Source organism: Rhinatrema bivittatum, chromosome 3 (assembly GCF_901001135.1).
Source record: "Rhinatrema bivittatum chromosome 3, aRhiBiv1.1, whole genome shotgun sequence".
In the NCBI taxonomy this organism is placed as follows: domain Eukaryota; kingdom Metazoa; phylum Chordata; class Amphibia; order Gymnophiona; family Rhinatrematidae; genus Rhinatrema; species Rhinatrema bivittatum.
The window spans coordinates 412,896,080-412,922,164 of NC_042617.1; the positions used below are offsets into that span (position 1 = coordinate 412,896,080).

Below are 26,085 nucleotides of genomic sequence, written 5' to 3' on the forward strand. Positions count from 1 at the left end.
ATCGCCACGCGTAATTTGAAAATTCCTCCCCTGCCACGCGAATTGCGGGCCACTCGCACATGCGCACATGGATTTTAAAATCCGGTGCACATGTGCGCATGGCCATGGGATTTTATAACATGTGTGTGCCGGAGCGCGCATGTTATAAAATCGTTGCACCCATGTGCACGTGCCGGGAACCTTGCGCCCATGAATGAGTGCGAGGATCTTAAAATCGACCCCTGTGTTTCTGTGCAAAGTGTATTTACTTTGTAATTTTGTTCTTCATCAATAAATATAAAGTTTAAAAAAGTGTGTAACTTGGAACCCCTCCCTAACTCTATCCTTGGGAACGCTTCTCTGGTTTGTGGGTAAAAATACCTGCGCACAGGCTGTACACGAGTATTTATCACTACATATGAGGTGGGAAATTTTAAAAAAGCAGAAATGGTTTTTAAAATTGCTCTCTAAATTGATTTTTATCGGAGTAAAAGGGTTATCTGAAAATGACCTACTCTGTATGCGTGTAAAATTAAGCACAGGGATGAGTAATGCACATACTTTTACTCACTGGAGCACTAGAATGTGCACGCTCACGTATCCATATTTCCCTGAAGGGGGGAACTTACTAGTCTTCCCGAGTCACCCACTGGGCATCCCTGGTGGTAGCCAATAAAAAAAAAAGGCTTTTTCCATTCATTGGTGAGAGGCACTGTCATATGACAGGGCAAAAGTAGCGCCGGTGCCATTTCTACAATGCACCGCAGGCCCGAGAGTAAAAGATCACACCGGGACCCCCGCTCTGGACCCCAGGTAATTTAAGGCATTTTGGGGGGGTTCGGGAGGGTGGGGGATTTATTTTAAAGGGTCGGGGTGGGTTTTAGGGATGTTTTAGTGTGCCGGTTTTCCCGCCCTCCCCCATTTACGATTTACACAATATTTACAAAAACAAAACCGCGACTATCCGATTCCCTCCCCCCCCCCCCAGCCGAAATCGATCGTTAAGACGATCGATCACACGATTCACATCTCTACTATTTGATAGAAACAGTCATAATTTGGTGGTGTTCCTGTCTTCAGCAAGGGAAAAATATAAAGTGTTGCATCTTCCTGAGAAAGGCAGCCAGGACCTGCTCTATACACTTAGAGGTGGCAGACTGAGTGATTCCAGATGTGACCCCCTAGAGGTGTCTGGAAGATGCCGGTAGCGAAAAAGGCCAGGGCAGTAGTGACCTTGACATGTACTGGCAAGGCATGGCCCCATTGGGTAGTAGTTGCAGGTCCCACTCTAACAGTTGGCATAGGTACTGTATGGTTTCCTTGTTGCATCTGAACCTGCACGTGACTTCCTCCTCTGAGAGATCCAGAAACTGTGTCCTAGTCCTGTAAACTGTGTGTAAGGGGTACCTCTTCCTCCTGTGCATTCTTCACCTCCTCTCTCTTTCTCCTCTCAGCCATATTAATCTGAGTACCCATGTAGCTATTATAATCATAATCTTGAAAAAGGGACTCCCAAGAATGAGTATCCCCCCTCAATAGCTGTAGGTACAACACAATCTCCTAGCCTCCTTTCTAAAGCTCCATCTTCCTGTCTCATTCCTATTTTTTTCTGTAAGCACCAGTCTACACTTGAATATCTGATTACATCAGCATTACCCTTTTAAGCCATGAGTCAATACCTGCAAGCCAGGTGTTATGTCCCTATATACCATACTTCTCCCTGCCTCCCCCAGTAGGTCCCAGACTGTTCCTGACACACTCCCTCCTACCCCCTAACCTGCTTCTGTGTCCACTCACCCAGAGAGACCAGCCCAACTAAGGAAAGCACACAAGAGAAAATGAAAGTTTGCACTGCCTCACATAAATAGGCAGTAGCAAATATATGCGCATGTATGCCCCTAAACACACCACCTCATAGGCGTGTTTCCCTGATAATATATGTCATATGGGATAGGTGCATGTACTTATACGTCATATGTGCGTATGTATGAGACACACCCATGTTTTATGCACGCAGAATTGTGCACGTACAATTACAGGCATGCACAAATGCTGCATATGTAAAATACTGTCCCTGCACGCCCGGATCGCGTATTGCTATGATTTCACATGCGCAGACCTTTTAAAATCTATCGGCATGATCCTATCCAAAATCCATTTTGGTTCTTCATCCATCCCTAATTATCTTTATCTTTATTTATATTTATAAACCACCTAAAGCAAAAACTAGGCAGTATACAAGTAATACAAACATGAATTAATTTACACAAATCACATCGCAAAAATCTCACATATGAAACCGGCTCAGTTACAGCTAACACATACGAATTGTTCAGTTAAAAATCATCTGTGGGTAGGCCTCGACAGAAGGAAAAAAAAAACAACCTTCTTTGAGAGTAGTTTACTCTAATCCTGAATTTCTGTTGACTCCAAAATATATGGGAAATTATTTTCTCACTAGACTGAATGCATCATTTTCATGAATTTCTTAGCTGATGCCAGCCCAAAGTTTAAACAGGGTATCCCTAAACTTCTCAATATTATATAGATATATATTTATCTAGGGTCATAGCAGAGCAGTATTGGTTATGCGGTTTTTATATTTCACATTGTTGTTTCTAGTCAGGCATAATATTTTACCATTCAGCTTTTAGACTCATTCAGCTGGGATAAGGTCCAGCCAGCAAATGCTGACACTGATTCAGATGGAAATCCCATAGTTAACCAGCATTAGTTTCTAGTTTAGACTGAAAGACAGATATATCCTGGGTGTATTTTTGTTTCAGTCATGACACTCCATAAGTAACTGCTTGCCTTATTATTGGAACTAATATTATTATTTCTGTCTGTAGATTATAATACAAGTGAACAAAAACAAGCCTGCAAAAAACATGAACTGTATGTGAGCTTTCGTGATTTGGGATGGCAGGTATGGAGTCCAATTTTTTTTCTTCTAGTGTGATTTTTATAATCTGTAGTCTGTAACCTTCTGGTCACTGTTGTCTGATATCAATTCTGGTAACTTGTGCTTTAGTGAAATGCCACTAGCAAAAGACCCTGTATATATCTTCATTAAACATTTTCTAATACATTTTGTGAGACCATTTAATATAAGAGTGACGGGATTTCTGAACTGAAACTTAATAACAGCTTTTTTGATCCCTGATTTTCAATTTCTATTTTCTTGAGAAATATAAAAGTGTTCCATGCAAAATAATAATTCATATAAACCTAAATTTTAAAACCTGCACACAGGGGCGCACATGTATGCTGCACGTATGCCAGCTTGTGCAAAAGGACACAGCCATTTTATAACAAACATGCGTATATGCGCACATGTTATAAAATAGGCTGAATGTGCACAAGTTTATAAAGGACGTGCTCATGTGCATGCAAATGCCGTCTCTCGCGCGTAAGTGGGGGAATTTTATAAGGGACACACGTCGACGTAATGGCCATTTTCCCAGTTAGTTCCCAGTGCGCCCAGGTAAGGGATAAAACTTCCTAACCTCCCCTACTTAAATAGCCTCCCTTTTACCCTGTTAACCTCGAACCTTAAAACCCCACTCACCTTTTTACTTTTTTTTTGTTTTAAGACTTACATGCCATCCATAGCGGAAGTAAAGTTATGCAATAGGGACCCAGTGCGCTTGTGCGCATAAGTCTACACATGCTGATTTCATTGAGAAATCCAGGAATGCCCATGTCCCGCCCATACCATGCCCCGCCCATACCCTGCCCATGCCCCTCCTCTTTTTTGAGAATTATTTTTTGTGCATGTAGCAGGAGAATATGCACATACTCGGGCGACTTTTAAAATATGCTAGGCACGCGCTGGCATAAAATACTCATGTATCTCCTGGTTTTGGTGCACGCAGGGCTCTTAATTTTCATCTGATAGTCTTTAAACCCAAATCAGCTTTAAAAAGTACTTAGCTCCTTCCTTGAAAAATCCTGGACACGGTTTCCCTGGATATAGTACAATGCAATTCCCTGGATATAGTAAATTTCAATTACTTTGAAATTTAGGGAATCTAAATCAGCCACATTGAAAACTCCCTTAAATTAAGGTGCTTATTTTTAGTAGACATTTAAATTTAGATTGCTAAAATGCTGGCAGCTATGGGTGCAGGTAAAGGGAGGGAAAACCAGAAATAACTGGAGTCAAAGCTCTGCTCTAGGAATGATATTGGGCAAGCTAGATGGGCCTTATGGTCCTTATCAGCCATCATATACTCTGTTCCCATATAGCACTGCTTTTCAGCACTAGGCCATATGCATTGCGTGCCTAAATTTAGGAAATATTCAGCTGAAAACTTTGGTGCCTAAATTCATCTGAAAATCCACCTACTGTAAATTTTGGAACCTAATTTAGGAAATGGGAACTTTTTTGGAACATTGACCCCATAATGCCTGGCAATGACATTTTGTTTTTATAAAACATAACACATTCATTTTTTTCAACCACCCTAATTAACTGATTATAGTAAAAGAGTAAAATAATAGATGACGGCAGAAAAAGATCAATTGTCCCATCTAGTCTGCCCAGTTAATCCTGTCCATCCTGCTAAGGATGTATCTCAGCTGCAAGCCATAAATCATGACTGCTCATAAGATACCACTCATTATCCAAAACAGTTTTTGTCATCTTTCTCTTCTGTACCTCACCGTGTAGGGTAGATGAATGTGTAAGATTACTACTACTACTACTGCTTAACCTTTCTATATTGGAACTACACATGCACAACACTGTACAGACACAGGGAGCCCAGCTTTCAAAATTGTCAACAGTACACCATCTACACACATAAGGGGGTCAACAGAGATTTTTGCTAGTATTTTATAAACTGTATAGAGGTAGGTGCACAGTTTATAAAATATAGCTTTTATCTGCCCTGAAAGTATACATATTTCTTTGTAATGCAGGGACATGTATACGTTCTGTACCCATTTCATACAAATATGGTGCACAACAATTTGCATGTAATAACCCAAAATTAAAAACACTGAGGCAGGTATTTTATAAAGCATGCACATACTCAGAATCACTAGTTTGATGATCTATCAGTTTACCTTCACCAGTTCACCTAGACCCTTCAGCACATCATTCAGAACCCCTAGCTCTCCCACCCAAAAACTACAGTACGATTTGGATTGTGCAAGTCAATTAACAAGTCTACAGAAATCCATAAAATAATGAGTGGAGTGGAACAGATAAACATGAATTGGTTGTTTATTTAAAAAGTACAATGACTAGGGGACATTCAATGTTGTTACTAGGTGATACATTTAAGACAAATAAGAGAAAATATTTTTTTTTTCTCAGCACATAATTAAAGTCTGGAATTTGTTGCTGGAGGATGTGGTAAAAGCTGTTAGTGTAGCTGGGTTTCAAAAAGGATTAGATAAGATCCTAGAAGAAATATCCATAAACTATTATTAAAGTGGACTTGGGGAAATCCACTGTTTACCCTGGGATAAGCAGCAGGGCATCTATCAATCTTTTGGGGTGCTGCCAGGTGCTTGTGACAAGAGAGGGAACTATTTTAGATTTAATTCTTAGTGGAACGCAGGATTTGGTGAGAGAGGTAATGGTGGTGGAGCCCCTTGGCAACAGTGATCATAAAATGATCAAATTTAAACTAATAACTGGAAGGGAGACAATAAGTAAATCTGCAGCTCAAACACTGAACTTTCAAAAGGGAAACTTTGATAAAATGAGGAAAATAGAAAAAAACTGAAAGGTGCAGCTGCAAAGGTTAAAAGTGTTCAACAGGCATGGACATTGTTTAAAAATACAATCCTAGAGGCGCAGTCCATATGTATTCCACACATTAAGAAAGGTGGAAGGAAGACAAAACAATTACCGTCATGGTTAAAAAGTGAGGTGAAAGAGGCTATTTTAGCCAAAAAAAAAAATCCTTCAAAAATTGGAAGAAGGATCCATCTGAAGAAAATAGGATAAAACATAAGCATTGTTAAGTTAAGTGTAAACAATTGATAAGACAGGCGAAGAGAGAATTTGAAAAGTAGTTGGCCATAGAGGCAAAAACTCATAATAAAAACTTTTAAAATATATCCGAAGCAAGAAACCTGTGAAGGAGTCGGTTGGACCATTAGATGATGGAGAAGTTAAAGGTGCTCTTAGGGAAGATAAGGCCATTGCAGAAAGACTAAATGAATTCTTTGCTTCTGTGTTTACTAATGAGGATGTTGGGGAGATACCAGTTCCAGAGATGGTTTTCCGGGGTGATGAGTCAGATGAACTGAACGAAATCACTGTGAACCTGGAAGATGTAGTAGGCCAGATTGACAAACTAAAGAGTAGCAAATCACCTGGACCAGATGGTATGCATCCTAGGGTAATGAAGGAACTCAAAAATGACATTTCTGATCTATTAGTTCAAATTTGTAACCTATCATTAAAATCATCCATTGTACCTGAAGACTGGAGGGTAGCCAATGTAACCCCAATATTTAAAAAAGGCTCCGGGGAGATCCGGGTAACTATAGACCAGTGAGCCTGACTTCAGTGCCGGGAAAAATAGTGGAAGCTGTTCTCAAGATCAAAATCGTAGAGCATATAGAAAGACATGGTTTAATGGAACACAGTCAACATGGATTTACCCAAGGGAAGTCTTGCCTAACAAATCTGCTTCATTTTTGGAAGGGGTTAATAAACATGTGAATGAAGGTGAACCGGTAGATGTAGTGTATTTGGATTTTCAGAAGGCGTTTGACAAAGTCCCTCATGAGAGGCTTCTAAGAAAACTAAAAAGTCATGGGATAGGAGGTCCTTTCATGGATTACAAACTGGTTAAAAGACAGGAAACAGAGAGTAGGATTAAATGGTCAATTTTCTCAGTGGAAAAGGGTAAACAATGGAGTGCCTCAGGGATCTGTACTTGGAACAGTGCTTTTCAATATATATATAAATGATCTGGAAAGGAATACGACGAGTGAGGTTATCGAATTTGCGGATGATACAACATTATTCAGAGTAGTTAAATCACAAGCAGATTGTGATACATTACAGGAGGACCTTGCAAGACTGGAAGATTGGGCATCCAAATAGCAGATGAAATTTAATGTGGACAAGTGCAAGGTGTTGCATATAGGGAAAAATAACCCTTGCAGTAGTTACATGATGTTATGTTCCATATTAGGAGCTACCACCCAGGAAAAAGATCTAGGCATCATAGTGGATAATACTTTAAAATCGTTGGCTCAGTGTGCTGCAGCAGTCAAAAAAGCAATCAGAATATTAGGAATTATTAGGAAGGGAATGGTTAATAAAATGGAAAATGTCATAATGCCTCTATATCGCTCCATGGTGAGACCGTACCTTGAATACTGTGTACAATTCTGGTTGCCGCATCTCAAAAAAGATATAGTTGCGATGGAGAAGGTACAGAGAAGGGCAACAAAAATGATAAAGGGGATGGAACAGATCCCCTATGAGGAAAGGCTGAAGAGGTTAGGGCTGTTCAGCTTGGAGAAGAGACGGCTGAGGGGGGATATGATAGAGGTATTTAAGATCATGAGCGATCTTGAATGAGTAGATGTGAATCGGTTATTTACACTTTCGAATAATAGAAGGACTAGAGGGCATTCCATGAAGTTAGCAAGTAGCACATTTAAGTCTAATCGGAGAAAATTCTTTTTCACTCAATGCACAATAAAGCTCTGGAATTTGTTGCCAGAGGATGTGGTTAGTGCAGTTAGTGTAGCTGGGTTCAAAAAAGGTTTGGATAAGTTCTTGGAGGAGAAGACCATTGATGGCTATTGATCAAGTTTACTCGGGGAATAGCCACTGCTATTAATTGCATCAGTGGCATGGGATCTTCTTGGTGTTTGGGTACTTGCCAGGTTCTTGTGGCCTGGTTTGGCCTCTGTTGGAAACAGGATGCTGGGCTTGATGGACCCTTGGTCTGACCCAGTATGGCAAATCTTATGTTCTTTTGTTGTAATGTATGTGCATATACTGCTTACAAAGTAGCAACCTGTGGGGCGGATTTTAAAAGGCGCGCGAATAGCCTACTTTTGTTTGCGCTCCAGGCGCAAACAAAAGTACGCTGGATTTTAGTAGATACGTGCGGAGCCGCGCGTATCTGCTAAAAACCTGGATCGGCGCGCGCAAGGCTATCGATTTTGTATAGCCGGTGCGCACCGAGCCGTGCAGCCTACCCCTGTTCCCTCCAAGGCCGCTCCGAAATCGGAGCGGCCTTGGAGGGAATCCTCTAACGCCCTCCCCTCACCTTCCCCTCCCTTCCTCTACCTAACCCACCCCCCCGGCCCTGTCTACACCCCCCCCTTACCTTTCTCCGGGGATTTACGCCTCCCGGAGGGAGAAGTAAATCCCCGCGCGCGAGCGGGCCTCCTGCGCGCCGGGCCGCGACCTGGGGGCGGGTGCGGAGGGCGTGGCCACGCCCCCGGACCGCCCCGGGCCGTAGCCACGCCCCCGTACCCACCCCCAAAACGCTGCCGACACGCCCCCGAAACGCCGCGACGACCGGGCCCGCCCCCGACACGCCCCCCTCGGAGAACCCCAGGACTTACGTGAGTCCCGGGGCTCTGCGCATGCCGGGAGGCCTATGTAAAATAGGCTTCCCGGCGCGCAGGGCCCTGCTCGCGTAAATCCGCCCGGTTTTGGGCGGATTTACGCGAGCAGGGCTCTGAAAATCCGCCCCTGTGTGTATACTTCTGAATCTTACCCTTGAGTGCCCCTCAACCTCCTCTTTTTTTTAAGTGTTAACATTTACGCATGACCCTGCAAGAAGGTGCATATTCTCAAGGTTTATAAAATTGCATATACATGCTAATTTTACTTGTGCGACCATTGCTTAACTCTTAGAAAATTACCTCCATGAATCAGAAAAAGTCCTTGCTCCCTGGAGTTTACAATATAATTGAGACATACAAACAGGAAAAATGCTTTCTAGTAATCACTTAACTATTATAGTAAAAACATGTTTAGATGGAGCGGATCAAGACAGAAAATGTTAGGGCTTCTTTTGGATTATTGAATGTAAGGAGGTGAATGGGGAGTTTCTGAGGAGGAGAAAATTGTAAATGATATGCATCCTTTCTTTGCTGATGACCCAGTATGCACCAGAAACGAGTGTGTACTGCTAATTGTACTGTTTTTGTTTATTAAAAAAAAAAAAAGAGTTTAACTAAAACATCCTCTGTTTAGTTCTCTCCCAGCATCCCTTCCTTCCCATGTCTAACCACAAGGGTTTTTAATCATTTAAATGCCTTAACATCCAGTCTCCTAGGTCTCTGTGGCTTTTCCATATGATGGCCTGCCACCAACAACCTGCCAAACTGACCCTACTGATCTCTGTGGAGTTGTAGCTTTACTTACACAGTTCCAAACTGAACACTTGTCAATAATAATAATAATAAGTTCAGTATATTACTTCACTTTACATTTCATTATATAGCAGTATGGATTCCGCTCCAATGGTGATTCTGCAATGTCTAAATCCAGCTGATTACGACTGGCTCTCCACACCCTGCCAGTCACACCTGGCAGCAGTCCTCCTGCCAGTCAGAGCCAGCTGATCCCCTAACTTGCAAATTACTACTGGCTCTTCACAGCTTCCCAAACAGACCTAGCAGATGTGGCTAATTTGCAAACTGCTGTTACCAGCCCAGCTACCTCTGTGATCTGTGGGGGTCCCTCTGGGTCATGTTCCACTATCTCATTTGCTTTTTGCAACTAAGCATCCTCTGTACTTATCCCATTGCCTTATTGAAGTCTGTTACTGTTTTAGCCTCCGTCACCCACACCAGGAGGGCATTCCATCTATCCGTCAGCCTGTCCATGAAAAAATATTTTCCGAAGGCCCACTGGGTGACTCGATGGCAGCATTGTGCACTGCTGTGCAGAGGGGTCTGGTTCAATTCCTGGTTCAGGTCTTCAGCTCACTGGGTTGTCCAGGGTAAGAAGTCATAGTCATCGTGCAATGGCGGTACCTAGTGGTTGGATTTAGGGCCCATCATTTCCGGGTTCTGACCAAAGACCATTGCTGCAATGACTGGATTAAGTAAGTTCGGAAGAGGATATATAGTAGAGGAAAGTTCCTTATAGAGTTGCAGATGAAGGCTCCTGGTGCCAGACCTCAGCCCTCTTTCTAGTTGAGCTAGAAGCCCAAAGGAAAAGGAAGAAACTGCTGGGCCAAAACAAATGACCTAATGTTGCTCCTGAGACTACCTCCTTGGCAGCTCATATCATTATTCACTGAAAGGAATACAACAGACATAAAAATAATCTTCTCTGGTTGCAACACATACACTGTCAGTCAAAACCTTTCACATATACACACAAAGCCTCATGCTTGCATATCTAGTTAAAACCTCTCTCATATACATACACCCTTGATCACATACTTACAGAAAACATATCCAGAGCCAGTTTTAAAACTTTGGCATCAATAAGCACTGGGTGGAGGGATCCTCTTTTTTCCCCCCCTCTCCCCAGAAATTATTGATAGGGTGAGTCCCCCTTCCCCCAACATAAATCATCAGCGTTTGCAGGGGGCCCTGCTTTGACTTTCCCTGGGCCCTTGGCTTCTTTCACTAGTCCCTTCTCACCTCCAGGCCTCACGATGTTTTCCATTTTATCCAGCTATATGGCCATGCCAGGAACTTCAGCTAAACTCTGTGTGGGGCCTGTGAGCCAGCGAGCATGCTCACAGACCTTCAGGTGGCCCTGCCCTTCACTTGGGTTTCCCTGGGAACAGGAAGCTAATGCTGGAGCAGGGCATGGGGCCACCGCATGGTATGTGAGCTCGTGTGCGAGCTGGCTCGTAGTCCCCACATGGAGTTGAGCTGAAGTTCCTGGCGTGGCCCTGTGGCTGGATAAAAAGGAAGACCCGGGTGGCAGCAGCATGAGCAAGGCTTCGGCACATCAAAGTTTGATGCCAGAGGCAGTTGCCTACATTGCCTATGCCTAAATCTGGGCCTGAGCATTGCACATTCACACATCTAGCCATTCACTGTCTTTTAAACACACTTACCACAGCCTGTCTCTTTCTCATGCACAAATGACATACCCATACTTGAAACTGTATGTTTTGCCCATCCTCTATTTTTTTCTTCAAGCTCATTCTCCCTTTACTTTCCATGCATTTTCATACTTCCCTTTCATTAGTGTCTCCCTCTCCCCTTGCTCCGTTTCTCCTCTCCCTATCTCATTGTGTTTTTGTCATTCTCCAATTATCCTTTCCCTTCTTTACTTACTTTCTTCTGTCCTCTTCTCTTCACATCCTATCTCTGTTCCCCTTCCACCTCCATACCCCATCTCTGTCCTTTTCCTGTGCTATCCCTCTGCCCCTTCTGTATCCTTCTGCTCATTTTTTTGTTCCCTATTTCTCTTTGATCCCTGTATGTCTCTCCACCTTTTATCTCTCTACCCTCCCTCCTCAATGCTCCTCTATTTCTGGTTCTTTCCTTTTGCCCCTTCGGTCTTTTCTCCTTCTCTTCACTTTCTTAGTAACTCCGTGTCCCACCAGTTCTGCTCAAGAGGGGCAAGTAAGGAGAGTAAAGCAGATAGCCCTGCTAATGCCAAGCTCCCCTCTCCGGGTTGGTTGATTAGTGAGTCAGATGAGTAGGTGTGCAAAGAGGTAGAAACAGTTGGATCATTTCTTCCCCTACTTCTTACTTTTTAGGTAGGTGAAAGGAAATAAGGAATCTTAGGGTCCCACATCTCCCCACCTTCTTACTACTTTTCTCAGATGTATGGGTGAGAGAGAGAAGTCACGGGCAGATTAGTGCTGCTTCTGTCCAGTTTCTTATTTTTGGTCATATAGGTAGGTAGGCAGGAAGAGAAGAAGTGTCAGGCAGCTGTCTTGTGACTCTCTCTAATTTGTCAGTGTCTGCCCCTTCCACCAGGGCACACAAATCCTCCAAGCTGAGGACCACTGCAGTATAGCAGTAATTGCTCATTTTATTCTGTTCTTCTCCTTTAGCTTCATAACCAGTGTACCCTGCTTTCTTTTGAATATTAAAATGAAAGTGCAGGGCAAGCTGGCACTTTTTACCATTTACCGCAATATAATATGCTAGCGTTTCATACATGAAACACTGCCTTTAGTACCCATATTAGCCAACTTTTCTGAACAATTGAGAATGCTCAATTCAAGAGAAATTACCCTTCCCTGGCTGTGGGAGGACTCCTGTGGCCAGAAGAAGAGTTAGACAATCAATGCAAGTCCCATGAGTCCCTCTTGCTCTCTTCTCTCCCCAAATCCAGCTCATCCCCACCCATCATCCCACCCTTCAACCCATGCACAGCACATTCCACTTCTCTACCCAACCTGGCCCAGTCACACTACCCCACTCTCCTCTTTCCTCCCCAGAAAACACTCTCTTTCCCTAGCCCATCCCTACTTCTCTTGCAACTCCTTTCTTCTTTCACTTTCTCCAAATCTTTTCTTCCTCATCCTATTTCTCGCCTCCCTCCTTTCTCCCTATGCATAGGAGTGAACAAGAAAGACCCTCAGAACATCTTAAGAGACTGGCTCCAGATATCTGGCCCAGTAAACTTTAAGGCACAGCCTAGAAAGGAATCCTGATCTCAGGGCTTTTCCCTTAGCAGGGGAATAAATTAACAGGCCCAGGTTGGAAAAGGGAGATCCCAGAGAGAAGAAGGAAATATAGAATATGCTAAAATTGCCTCTGTTTGATTACTGTGACTTTACTTTAAAGACTGCTGAGGTAAGCAGGTCTTTGCTGTTTGTTTCATTTTGTTTAAATAATAAAGGTTTGTGAGAAATGGTTGGAGTTCAGACTCCTCTGTCCTCCGGCACATTCCTCCAAACCATGGGCCAATCCCATGGCTTTACATGTGGTGACAGTGGTGGGATTATCTTCTCTAATTGCCAGCACAGACCAGAGGCCCATGAAAAAAGAGGGAATTTATTTTTCTCTTGGGGCCTTACTGCAGTGGCAACTGAGTGTTAAAAACAGCAGAGGTGTGGAAAGAGGTGTCACTTTGCTCATGACTGTCACCATGTGGGGACAAACGATGAAGGAGTCTCCCCCTGAAGCAAACAAAATCAAAACAGAGCACCGTGTCGGGATGTTTTCAAGGAAGGAGCTAATTATTTTTTAATGCATTAATTAGGTTTAAAGACTATATGAATGAGAAATGACTACTTACCTGATAATTTCCTTATCCTTAAACCAGACAGATGAATTCAGGACCAGTGGGTTATACAGCTCTACCAGAAGATGGAGATGGATCAAAGCTGACATCACAGTATATATACTCCTGCAGTGACATCAGTCTGCCAGTATTCTCTTCGAAAGTCAACTGTGAACAGACTAACAAAAATATGATAAATAGATAACCATTTCTATACTCAGCCAATAGGAAACACTGAACTCAGACAAAGAATGCATTAACACTAGTCTAAGGACTAACACTTACCAGTAACCCCTGGAACACACTTACCAGTAACCCCTGGAACACGTAGCCATGCAGGAGGACCATAAAACAATTATTCAGCAGCCAAGGGCAGGAAGCTGAATTCATCTGTCTGGTCTAAAGAAAAGGAAATTATCAGGTAAGTAGTAATTTCTCATTTCCTAGCACCCAAATCAGGACCAGTGGGATATATCCAAGCTACTCCCGAACAGGGCAGGAGTCTGCCCGCGGTCCTGTCAAAACTGTATGTGCAAAGGCTGCATCATCCCGGGCCTGCACATCCAGATGATAATACATGGAAAAGGTGTGTAAGGAGATGTGCAGCTCGGCAAATGTTGACGGGAGACAACAATCTAACATCCGCCCATGACACTGCCTGAGCCCTAGTGGAATGATCTCTAACCTGACTAGGAAATGGCTTTTCAGCATCCATATACATGGCCATGTCTACTTTTTAATCCAGCAAGCTATTGTAGCGCACAAAGCCAGCTTGCCCTGTTTATCTCCAACATGAAGGATAAAGGTTCAGAAACCTCCAGATAACTTACGATATGTCTCTTGACATCCAAGGGTCACAACAGGTGATATTCCTTTGCATCTCTTTCCCTTTCCAGAGATGGCAGAGAAATGGACTGATTCAAGTGAAAATCTTAGACCACTTTTGGCAAAAAAGAAGGAACAGTACACAGCTGTATCACCCCTGGGGTCACCCTGAAAGAATGGCTCCCGGCAAGACAAGGCCTGCAGCTTGGATATTTGATGCACTGACCAAATCGCCACAGGAAACATCATTTTCAAGGTCAGTAACTGCAAGGAAAGGCTACACATTGGTTAAAATGTAGGGCCCGCCAAGAAATCCAAAACCAGATTAAGACTCCACAAAGGTACCGGTAACTGCAAGGGAGGACAAAGATGTTTCACTCCTTTAAAGAAACAGGCCACATCTGGGTGAGCAGATAAGGATTCACCATGCACCTGATCCTGAAACAGGTAAGAACCACTATTTGCACCTTTAAGGATTTAAGGGCCAACCCTTTTTTCAATCCATCCTACAAAAATTCCAAAATGAGCGGGATCTTAACTGAGTGAGGAAGAACACCTCAATATTCACACCAACCCTCAAACACTTGCCAAACCTGCGCATAGGCTAAAGAGGTGGAGAACCTTCTTGCTCATAGCAAGATGTCAATCACTGCAGTAGAATATCCACGCTTCAGCAACTGAGCCCTTTCAAGGGCCATACCATAAGACAAAATTGGGTTGGATCTTTGTGAAGAACAGGTCTCTGCTGCAACAGATTCCTGTGTGCCAGAAACAGGAGGGTGGGGGGGGGAGGATCTACCAGAAGCCATCACTGGTCCGCATACCATTGTCTTCTGGGCCAATGTGGTGCCACTGAAAGTACTATGATTCCTTGACCCTCGACCATCTGAACCATTCTGCCCAACATGGGCCACAGAGTACAGCAGCTTGTCCTCTGGCCTTCCTGCACAAGAGCATCAATACCCAAGGACTTTGGATCTCTCCCATGACTGAAGAATCAAGGAACCTTTGCATTACGAGAAGTCACCATCAGGCCTAGAAACAGAAGACCCCCATGATCCACTATCAGCTGAAACACCTCGTCTGACAATACCCATTCTCCTGGGTCCAGACTCTCCCTGCTGAGAGAGTCTGCTCTTACATTGTCTTTTCCTGCAATGTGCAAGGCCGAGATCTCCTGAAGATGCACTTCTACCCATTCCATAAATTGGTCTATCTCCTGCGACACTTGCTGGCTCTATATTCCTCCCTGTCGATTGATGTAAGCTATTGTCATTGCATTGTGTGACATTATCCGGACCACTTGACCCTGCAACCTGCCACTGAACTGCAAGCATTCCAACCGGACCACTCAGGCTTCCAGCCAAATAATGTTTCAGAGAGACTCTTCTGCACTCCAGAGCCCTTGCGCTGTCAGTTCCTGACAGTGAGCTCCCCAATCCTGGACTCTTGCATCCATCATGACTACTAAGTAGTCCTGTGATTTTAGAAAAACTCCCTTTCTTAGATGATCTGCTTGTAATCACCACTGTAGTTGAGAGCAGATCTCCATCAGCAGGTGTAGCTGAATCAAATAATCCTGAGACTGTGGGCTCCAAAGAAACAGCAGAGAGCACAGAAGAAGACACATATGCACCCTCGCCCACGGCACCACTTCCAGGGTTGCCTCCATCAAACAAAGTACCTGTAGATAAGACCACACTGTCAGGTGTTTATCAACAGATGCACCTGCACCATCAACTTCTGAATATGAGCTTCTGGTAGGAAAACCCTGCCCCGCTTCGTGTCAAAATGAACACCAAGATACTCAAATGACTGAGATGGCTGAAGACTGCTCTTCGGCCAGGTTCACCACCCAACCGAGCTCCTGCAATAGGGAGATAACCTTGTGGGTCACCAGGTGGCTCTCTTCCAGAAACTTGGCCCAAATCAGGCAATCGTCCAAATACAGGTGTACCAGGATGCCATTCTTTCTCAATTATGCTGCCAGTACCACCATAACCTTGGAAAAAGTTCTGGGTGTTGTAGCCAGATCACAAGGCAGTGCCCTAAACCAATAATGGCATCCCAACACCGTGAAACACAGAAAACGTTAGTGTTCCAATCGGATGGGAATATGAAGGTACACCTCGGACAGATCCAAGGAGGTCAGAAATTCTCCCTCTTGCACAACCATTATCACTGAGCACAATGTTTCCATGTGAAAATTAGTCCCATCCAGGATGGGACAAATGAGCCCTCTTTCTTGGGCACAATGAAATAAATGGAATATCAACCCATATTGTCTTGAGTCATGGGCACTGGGACCACAGCCCTCAGACTGAGGATCCTTGACAATATAAATTCCACTGCCTGCTTCTTCTGTGGGGAGCGGCAGGGAGACACCATGAACACATCCTGAGGAACACTGTGAAACTCCAGTGCATATCCTTCTCATATCACCTCCAGGACCCATCGATCCAATGTGATTTCGACTCACCTCTGATAAAAGAGAGAGAGGCGTCCCCCTATCTCCTGTTCCTCATTGGGAACTCGGAAGGTTCCATTACCCGAGCCCACACCCCGTCTAGGCTGTCTGGGATGAAAGGACTGGGGCCTACTGAAAGGTTGAGTCCTCTGAAAGGTCACTTCTCTATAGGGTCCTGCTCTCCTTTGGCATGACTCTCATGCCAAAGGAGCGTAGTGTCTGCTTTTTTTCCTCTGGCAACCGAGGAACTGGAGATTCTCCCCACTTACTGGCTAGTTTCTCCAACTCGCTCTCAAACAAGAGTGAGTCTTTAAAGGACAACTTCGTACGGTTAGCCTTGGAGATCACATCAGTCAACCAATTTCTCAGCCATAACTGACACCTGGCCGCTATTACCAAAGCCACCCCTCTGGCTGAGGTGCGGACCAAACTGCAGCCCGCATCTGTCGAACAGGCAGCTGCTGCTCCATAACTGCTTTGGAATTCACTCCAGATTAATCAACCTTCTGAGAGAGAAGTAAACAAAAGTGGGCCACCAGGGAACTGTTGCGTTCGTGCCTGCTCTTGACCTCGCTCCACCCTCTCTACCTCTGAGGCGACTCCCTTTGTGTCTGATGGACAGTTGCTGCCGCGGCTTCTCCTCGCCATTTCTTTCTGGAGTCCCCAGGCTGGCCTGATGCTGCGGATCCGCCATGTTTCTGATGATGTAGGGCGCGAGCGCTCAGAAGTTTGTACCAGCAAGGGCACGAACCTCGGGGGCCTTCCAAAATAAAAGGTCTTTGCGTACGCTTACGAATCGAGTTAGCAAGGGATTGATTGCAGGGATTATCTCGACCCACTTCATTCTCCGCTGCTCTGCCTCTTTGAACTTACCAGGCGTACCCGCTCCTCGGGGGCCCCGCTCTCTCCTCTTGTTTTCAGATTGCTAAGACGGGATCCGGTACTCGCTCCTCGAGGGCCTACATCCCTGAATGCTCAGAAGACTCCCTACTGCCTGGAAGCGATCGCAGATGTGAACATTGTGAGTTTCTATTTCAGTTGCATATAGGAACCGGTACTCGCTCCTCGAGGGCCCATGTTCCTAGAACTCTGAAGTTCTCTTCTGTCTAAGACGCTATTGCAAGTATGGAGATCGTGAGTTATTACAGATTGCAGATAGGAACCAGTACTCGCTCCTCGAGAGCCAATGTTCCTAAAACCTTCCGAAGACTCTCTTCTATTTCAGAAGTTTTTTCATATACAGATATTGTGAGTTCTTATTTCAGTTTGCATATAGGAACCAGTACTTGCCTAAAGGCTTCTGTTCCTGAACATACTAACTATTCTCTATTGCTTAGAAACCATTACAAAGATAGATAACTGTGAGTCACCATCACCCTCTCAGAGCTGTCCCTGGAACCAGGTACTCGCTCCTCGAGGGCCTAACTCTCTCCAGCTACTGAGCCTTCTTATTAATCTATGTGAGAGAATCATCTACTTCTGGTTATGTATCCAGCATACTCTGTCTACTCACTATCTATGAGTCTCTCTCTACAGCTCAGCAAACCCGGAGATAGCAGTTCCAGGATCTGAGGGACCTCAGCCCTGCTAGGTACATCAGCTCACTACTGTCACCTCTGGTGGTTCTACTACCTGTCTAATAAAGAACTATCTGTGTCTGTCTCCATACTCCAGCCTAGTCGGTGGTCCCTCTCATGATATCCTCTTGAGGGCGCTGTTATCTGCCATCGACCCAAGGATTCACCATTCTACATTAGAATGCTCATCTCTCACACTTCAAGAGCTGAGTACAACAAACTACTACCTTGCAGTCTACCCTCAACTGTTGCTAACATCTCCTTCCTCAGGAACTGTATCATAACCATTTGCTACTTCTTAGCAGGAACCATACAAATGGGCAACACCTCCCTTCAAGGGAACTCTCGTATATCAGGTTGCCACTCTGTGCGGAGATCCATAACAGATACTAGCTCCTCCTCTCTGGAAGAACAGATCTTAGATGGTTGCTGACCTCTCCCCTCTGGGGAGCAACTCCATAGAGCTCCTACAACAGATTGCTACGCAGCAGTCCTAACCAATAACAGACTGCTAACTCCTAGCAGAAACTCTAACAGATTGATAACTCCACCCTCCTGGCGGGGTGATCGACAACAGATTGCTAACTCCTCCCTTCTTGAGGAGTAAAGCTACAACAGATTGTTAACTCCGCCCTCCTGGCGGGGTGAGCTACAACAGGAACAGCAAGAAGCTATCTGCAAGGTCATTGCCACTGCTTCAAATGCTTGCTTAAGGATGGCCTCAGTCATTCTATTGTGCATATCCTTCAAAGCGCTCCTCCCTCCATGGGGATAGTCGTCCACTTGAAGATGGCACAGACAAGCACATCCACTTTCATAAAAAGTAAACAGTCTCTCTCTACTGGATCCAGGGGATACAGGTCCCTTTGAAATTAGCCTCTGGGGCATCCCACTCAAGATCAATCCATTTTTGAATGGCCTTCATAACAGGGAAAAAAGAAGAGGCTTTACGCAAAGAAACCAAAATGGGATTTTTCTTTGGCTAAGACATGGAATCTGCCCCAGATACTCCCAGTATCTTTAACGTCTGTGAAATCGGAGCCAGTTCATCTCTTTGAAAGAACCTCAACATAGTCCTAAATGGTTCCAGTCCCGGAAGAATTTCCCCATCCTCCAGAGAGTCCAGATCAGCCTCATCAGCAGTACCATCCAGATTCCTATCAGGAGGACCTGCTGCCAATCTAGGTGTACTTCAGCTCTTAACAGTAGTATCGGGCAAGAGAGAGGTTCCATTACCTGACGGGATTGGACAGGGTTGAGGACTGTGCCTGGATTGCAATCCTTGAAAAAATTCTATTCGTATTTGTATAAGTTACCAATTGATCACCACTATGTACAAGTTGTTTATCCTGTAAACCGGAGTGAAGGCATCCCGCTATACTTCGGTATAAAAAAGCCTCGAAATAAATAAATAAATAAATAAGGGTCTATGCCAAAACCAGAAGGTAGCAGTGCTGTGCCCACTGAGCTACTGTCTCCTGCTGGCGAACCAACTAAGGAATTTCCAAGATCAGGTGCCCCTCCTGACATGTTCTTATCCAGGCCGTCATCAGGCTGAGAAGAACCAGGCTTAGTAAAATTAGAGGAAGATAATTCTCCCTGAGCGTCTAAGCAGCGCTGGCACAAGTTAGAGAGCACACCAGGCTGAGATGCCCGAATATGACAGGCATCACAGAGGGAAAGGTGCTTAAGTTTCTTAACCACAGGCACCATCAGTCTGCCAGTACACTTAGCAAGTGACTGAAAGTGTGCATCCAGCTGAATTCATGATGTAAAATTTAGGCACACAAAACTTAGGTGCACAAAATTAAGGCATCCCAAGGCTAGGCATTGCAAAACTAGAAGCACTTCTGACATCCCAAACTTAAGCACACAACCAATGTGGCCCAATTTGTGCACACAGGCAGTGTACCCAAAAGAAACTGGGCGCACATCTTGGACGCACAGCCAGATGCACTTGCATGCATAGACAGTCCTGAAGAGGGCAGCCTAACATGCAGAAAAAAGCATGCTAAATGCCACTGCGGCCTACCATGCGGTGCACAGAGAAAAGCCCATCCAGACTGCTCAACCCACAAGGCTGCCCAAGTCACTTAACCTCCCTTGGGAGCAGGAACGAACGTCGGAATGGCACGCCAAGCACGGAGACCAGAGGAAGGAGGAAGCCTTACCAACAACCCTTCTACTCTATCTCTGTTTTTTTTTTTTGGGTTTTTTTTTTTATACCTTACCTGAGCTCAGCCTTTCCTGGCTGAGTACAGAGATGGTCTCCAGCTATAAGGGGGAGAGGGCATATACCATCACCGCCACGCTCGGCTTCCTGCACCTGCTGCCTTTCAGCTGTTTTAACAGCTATGTCCATGCCGGCTGAGAAAACTAGCTACCAGACCAAGGCACTCATCTGAGGGATCACGGAAAACATCTCAGGAATTCTCAACTGGGGGAGGGACTATTTGATATCACTGCAGGAGAGTGGGGTGAATTAAATCTCCTTCTAAAAATTTGAAGAAATCCCTAGTAGGGACATGGACGTCCACTATCTGCTGGAGACGGAGAATACTGGTAGGCTGATGTCACTGCAGGAGTATATATACTGTGACGTCGGCATTGCTCCAACTTCATCTGTTGGTAGGGGTACATAACCCACTGGTCCTGAATTCATCTGTCTGGGTGATAGGAAATTACTATTTTCCATGGAGCACTTCTATTATTCACAAGAATACAATAAGTTAAAAATCAGACTCTTCAATACCTGTCCATCCTTAGCACTTCCTTCATATCCCTAATGTATGAATGTATGATTCCTTCATATCCCTAATCTCTAATGTACTTCGTTCAATGTATTCCGATGTTCTACTGTTTTATGTTCCATGTAATGTTATATGTTCCATGTAATCGACCCCCGCAACAGTTCTGTTACACTGTAAACCGGTATGATCTGTATACTTTACAGGAATGTTGGTATATAAGAATTCTAAATAAATAAATAAATAAATAAATCCCTAAAAGTCGGTGGAGAATTTGGATTATGAATCAGAGTGGCTCTTCTTTGATCTCCAAAGTTAGGGTTGCCAACTGTCTAGTTTTATACCAAACAGCCAGGTTTTCAGGCATTCTGTACAGTGTCCAGTCAGAAGTACCAACTGGACGCTAAATGTCCAGTTTTGCAGGTGAATCCTCCTTTTTCCCACAGTCTCTTAGAGGAAGAGAAAGGCAGGTCTGAGCCTATCGGAGGAGAGTTGTCCTGTATCCCTGCCTCCTTTCTCATGCTGTGATTGGACAGCATAGGGAGAGGAGGTGGTGCACAGCCCAGCCTTCAGCTCCCAGTTGTTGCACAGGAGGTGGACCGTTGGGCCGAGTTGGGGTTGTCACTACCCGCAGGGCAAGCCCTATGCGTCCCCACCGTCGGCAGGCGGAGCTGGCTGACTGACAGAGGCCAGTTGGAGCTTCGCCAATACCAGCCCTCGTTCCCCGCAGGTTGAACCCTTGGGTACTAGGGCCGGCTAGACTTAGGTGGGCTTCTGTCTAAGGTCTTCTCAGGGATGACAAGGAGGTCAGCCAGGGGTCAGCAGCAGTAGAAGTCTGTGGTCTGATCTGGATGAGGCGGACTCCCGGAGACACGGGCACCAATGAGAACAGGAGGCAGACAGAGGGCGCCCGAATAAGAACAGGCTGAAGCCTGAAAGGACAAGTCCAGAGTGAAATCAAGAGAAGTGTCGTAGAGCAGGCTGAAGTCAGGGCAGGTGGCAGGCAAGGAAGAGTGGCAAGACAAGTGTGGGTCAAAACCAGAAGTCAGCTAGAGAATGGTCAGGCAAGGCAAAGGTCGAACCAGGAGACGAGCAGAATCGTAGACAGATGAAGCAGTGGTCAGAGCCAGGAGTCAGTCAGTAGCAACAAGCAGGGTAGACACGGAACACAGGAGCAGGAGCGGGTGCCAGGATCAGGAACAGGAATGCAGACGAATCAGGAACCAGGAACACGGAGGAATCACAGGAGAAGCAACTAAGCACACGACTAGTGTGGAGACCTGTTGCCAAGGCAAGGAAGCAGTGGCTGGCCCAGCCTTAAGTACCGGGACCCAGTGACGTCAACATCTGGGGCTGCAGGTTGGATTCCCGCTGTGGTCCCTTTAAAAGGAAAACTGATGCGAGCGCCTAGGGAGGGGCGCGGCGCAAGACGGTAGCATCTCCCCGTGGGCCCCGCGAGGAGGCCCGCTGCGGAGCTGAGACATCCACTGCAAGCTGGGAGCATGGGGAGTGGCCCGGAGTCAGAGGCGGTAGCCCACGGCTGCAAGAGAGGCAGAGCCTGGCACTGGAACAGGTGAACAGGGGTAAGAGGGCCTGGCCACAGGCCAGCCACGGCCAGCACACACAACACCAGTGGTTCTGCAGATACATAGATATACTAAGAACATAAGAAATTGCCATGCTGAGTCAGACCAAGGGTCCATCAAGCCCAGCATATTGTTTCCAACAGAGTCAAACCAGACCACAAGAACCTGGCAAGTACCCAAACACTGAGAAGATCCCATGCTACTGTTGTTAGTAATAGCAGAGGCTATTCCCTAAGTCAACTTGATTTAGGAAGCTCACTGGCAGGATCTAAAATTTATGCAAATGAGGGGGTACCATTTCCCCACCCCTCCCCCCAGTCCTCAAGTGTCCAGTCCTGGTCTAAGGAAAAGTTGGTAACCCTATCCAGTGTCTATTCCCCTCATCATCTCCCCTACTGCAACTGAATGACAGAAGAGGAGGGGTTGGATAAGGTAGAGAGTGGTACTTCTTTATTATGCTCCAGGTTCACCTCTTCCCTCCTGTTCTCTGTACCCTACTTGAGAGAGAAGAGGCTGAAGCATGAAACAAAGGGCTGTTCTCTGCTGCCTGAGATTTGGCACTGTCTAAAAGAGTCCTGCCTGCCCTTCCCTGCAGCCCTGCAGCAGGCTAGCTCTCAGCTTCTGATCAGTAATCTAATAAACATTTTAACATTTTGCTTGGCAATGGTGAGGGCAATTTTATAACAGTCTGCATCGGGCTGAAGTAGAAAGTATACACAGACATCGGCCCTAATTTTCAAAGCAAACGTATGCATATTATTTATTTGTTTGTTTCTGCATTTACAGTCATTTATAGACCACTCATAAAGAGAATCTCCTGCTGAGCAAAGTACAATATAACGTTAAACATAAAATTACAAGCAATAACACACACACACTTAGATAACTGCTTTTAAAACTGTTTATAATCTACCATGGCACACAGTTCCGGCGGGAGCGCATTCCAAAGGAATGGACCCACAATGGAGAACGCTCTCCTTCTTATAGTTTGAAGATGATATTCTTTGAAAGATGCAACAATTAATAGGTGTTTGCCCAGAGAACGTAAATAACAGCCAGGCTTGTAAACCACTATTCTGTCTGTGATGAAAGAGGAACTTCAGCTATATACAGCTGTATGTATGATTGTCAGTAATTTAAACTTCATAAGCTGCTTTATGGGCAGCCAGTGAAGCTGACACAGCACTGGTATAATATGCTTGTCCATGGCAAAAGACATCACCATGATTCATGTCGCATTTTGCAGAACCTGTAAAGCTTGAATGCAATATTTGGGAAACCCAACATACAAGGAATTGCAATAATCAATAGTTGTTAGTACAAAGGCTTGTACAACCATTCTAAAGTCCTCTCTGCAAAATAAATATTTAAGAAATCTCAGCATCCTTAATTAAAAAAAAGAGTGAATAACTGCATCCTAGTCTCTATCTTCCATTGATCTCGAACTATCAAGCAATCTAAAACATTTCCATAAGTCTGCTTTGAAAATTAGTAGGTATACCTGTGAGGGAACAGGTGTAAATGTGTATGTGTATGTGGAGCCTTACTGGATCTCTATTAAGAAGAGTATATCATATTTGTAGGTATAATTCAAGTATATTATGTTGGGGATAGCTCCCCTCCGTGGGAGGCTTCCATGGTGGAATCCTGATCCTATAATAAATAGTGCCATCATGTTGAACTGTGGATTTTTAGTTATCCTTTTGAGGAAGAAAGATGTCCTAGTTCTTGCTCCTCTGGTTTGATTTTGGGGAAGGACCTTTAAGCCTCAAGAATGGAGGGGAATGGGAGACAGGGTGACTTATTCCATAATTAATAGGGATGTGCATACATTTCAAATGAATTTCAAAAACGCGATGAATGAATCGGAGACCTCTCGAATGAAACAAACCTTATTCATTGCATTCGTTTGAAATGAATGCATCAAGCCTAGACCTAGGCCCGAGACCTAGGCCTAGGGCAAAGGCCATGGTCCAAAGCAGGGGCTGCGGCCTATGTCTGAGCATTACTCCAGCACCTCAGCCTAGGCCTGAAACTGGAGCTGTGTCTATGGCACAAGCTGAGGTTCAAAGCAAGAGCTGCAGCCTAGTCCTTAGCGTGATGCCAGGGTCTTGGCCGAGGCATGAGCTCTACCCCCAGGGAACAATTACTTACCAGATCCATTGGATATCTGATGGCCAGGCCATCTTGAGGCTAGGCTGAGGCCCACGAGTCAAGATCTGGCCTTCAGGTCAAGCCCCAGCATCAGGCCTGGGTCCAGGCTGAGGCCCCAGCATTGGGACTCAACCTTCAGGCTGGGCCATGGCATCAGGCCTGGGCTCAGATCTGGCCTAGGCTGAGAATGGGTCATTGAGCCTTGGTCTGGGTCGAGGCCATTACATCAGGCTTGGATCTGGTTCAAAGCTTTGAAATCAGGACATGGCCCCCAGGCCAGGCTGCATCTTCGGGCCTGAGCCTGGCTCAGACCGAGGCCGAGGCTTCAACCTGAGCCCTAGCCTCACTGGTGGTAGATCCCCACTGGACTGGGTAAGTGGGGCTTGGATGGGAATCTTGACCTTGGCATTTTTCCAAGTAAGAGGGAGAGGTGGTATTGATGGGATGGGAGGCCCCATTATTTTTCACTTTGTTTTAGGTTTGGGGTTTTTTTTAATATTTGATTTTTTTTTTCATGAATAAAATGAAGCAAACATTCCATGAAATACCCTCCCGAAAATGAAACACACCCTTAATTAAAAAAACCTGTTTTGCCCTTTTTCTTTATGGAATGAAGGAAGTTTTTTCCACCCTTCCTTCCTCAATTTTTTATTACATTTTGAAACTGATTTTTATTTTAACCATCTACCTGAGTTTCCTTGTGTAACTCTTTGCTTGGAAGTGGCATTTCTTCAAGGTGCTTCTTTCCTGATGCTTGTCTCCACCTGTTTGTTTTAACCCCAATGGTGCATCCTTTCTGTGGGGTGAAACTGATGCTTATGGCCCAGGCGGTAGTGTGAGTCTCTCAACTGTGTGTCTGCTTTTCCGATGAGGCACTGCTGACTTGGGACAGATTAGGACTGAGTATTCAAAGAATATTTTACTGATTTTGTTCAAAAAGTTAAATAAATGTGCAATCACCAAAACGTCAGTTACAGCTAGTTATCCTCTTTTTTCTGTGTAAGTGACCAGCTCTCAGCCTCTTTTCACCACTATTTCTCTGAGTGAGGGAGAAGCCCAGTTTTTGATGTATCTCTACTCTGCACAGGAGTTCCCGTATATCACAGAAAGATCCTACCTGAGGCTCTGTCCCAGCCTGAGTCCTGGTCCCTTTTGGTGTGGAGGTCCTTCTGTGAGTCTCCAGTATCTTCCGCCTTCTTCTCGCTGACTATGACCTCTCTGAAAGAAAGGTCTGATAACCCACTTCAGGACTGAGCTGCTATAGCCCAAGCGCTAACTGAGGAGGGGTGGCAAAAGCCTCATGAATAAAATCCAAGCCAAAATCCTCTAATGGCCCATAATCTCCTCTTGAGTGAGTATTGTCACTGTAGCCTTTTTCTCCTTAGATAGGTGCCTACATGTCATCAGTTGCCCAGCCTCTGGATCCAGGGGATGGTCTTCTCTAAGAAGCCACACTTATACCCAATCACAACGTCGATGTAAAATTTGAAAAAATATTATATTTTTAGAAAATGTTGAAACAAATAATTGGAAATTTTTTTTTTGAAAAAACAGGACTGCATCAGCAAGCCTTTGACAACGTGCACAATATAACCAT

General features: G+C 44.9%; 1 protein-coding gene across 1 annotated transcript in view; it reads left to right on the forward strand.

Moving 5' to 3' along the window:
• The window catches only part of BMP5 (bone morphogenetic protein 5), a 255,498-nt gene that overhangs the window by 207,236 nt on the left and 22,177 nt on the right, over nucleotides 1–26,085 (forward strand). The window contains exon 5 of the mRNA XM_029595693.1: nucleotides 2,832–2,908. Within this exon, the coding sequence (XP_029451553.1) occupies nucleotides 2,832–2,908 (77 nt within the window). The remainder of the gene's footprint in view (nucleotides 1–2,831; nucleotides 2,909–26,085) is intronic.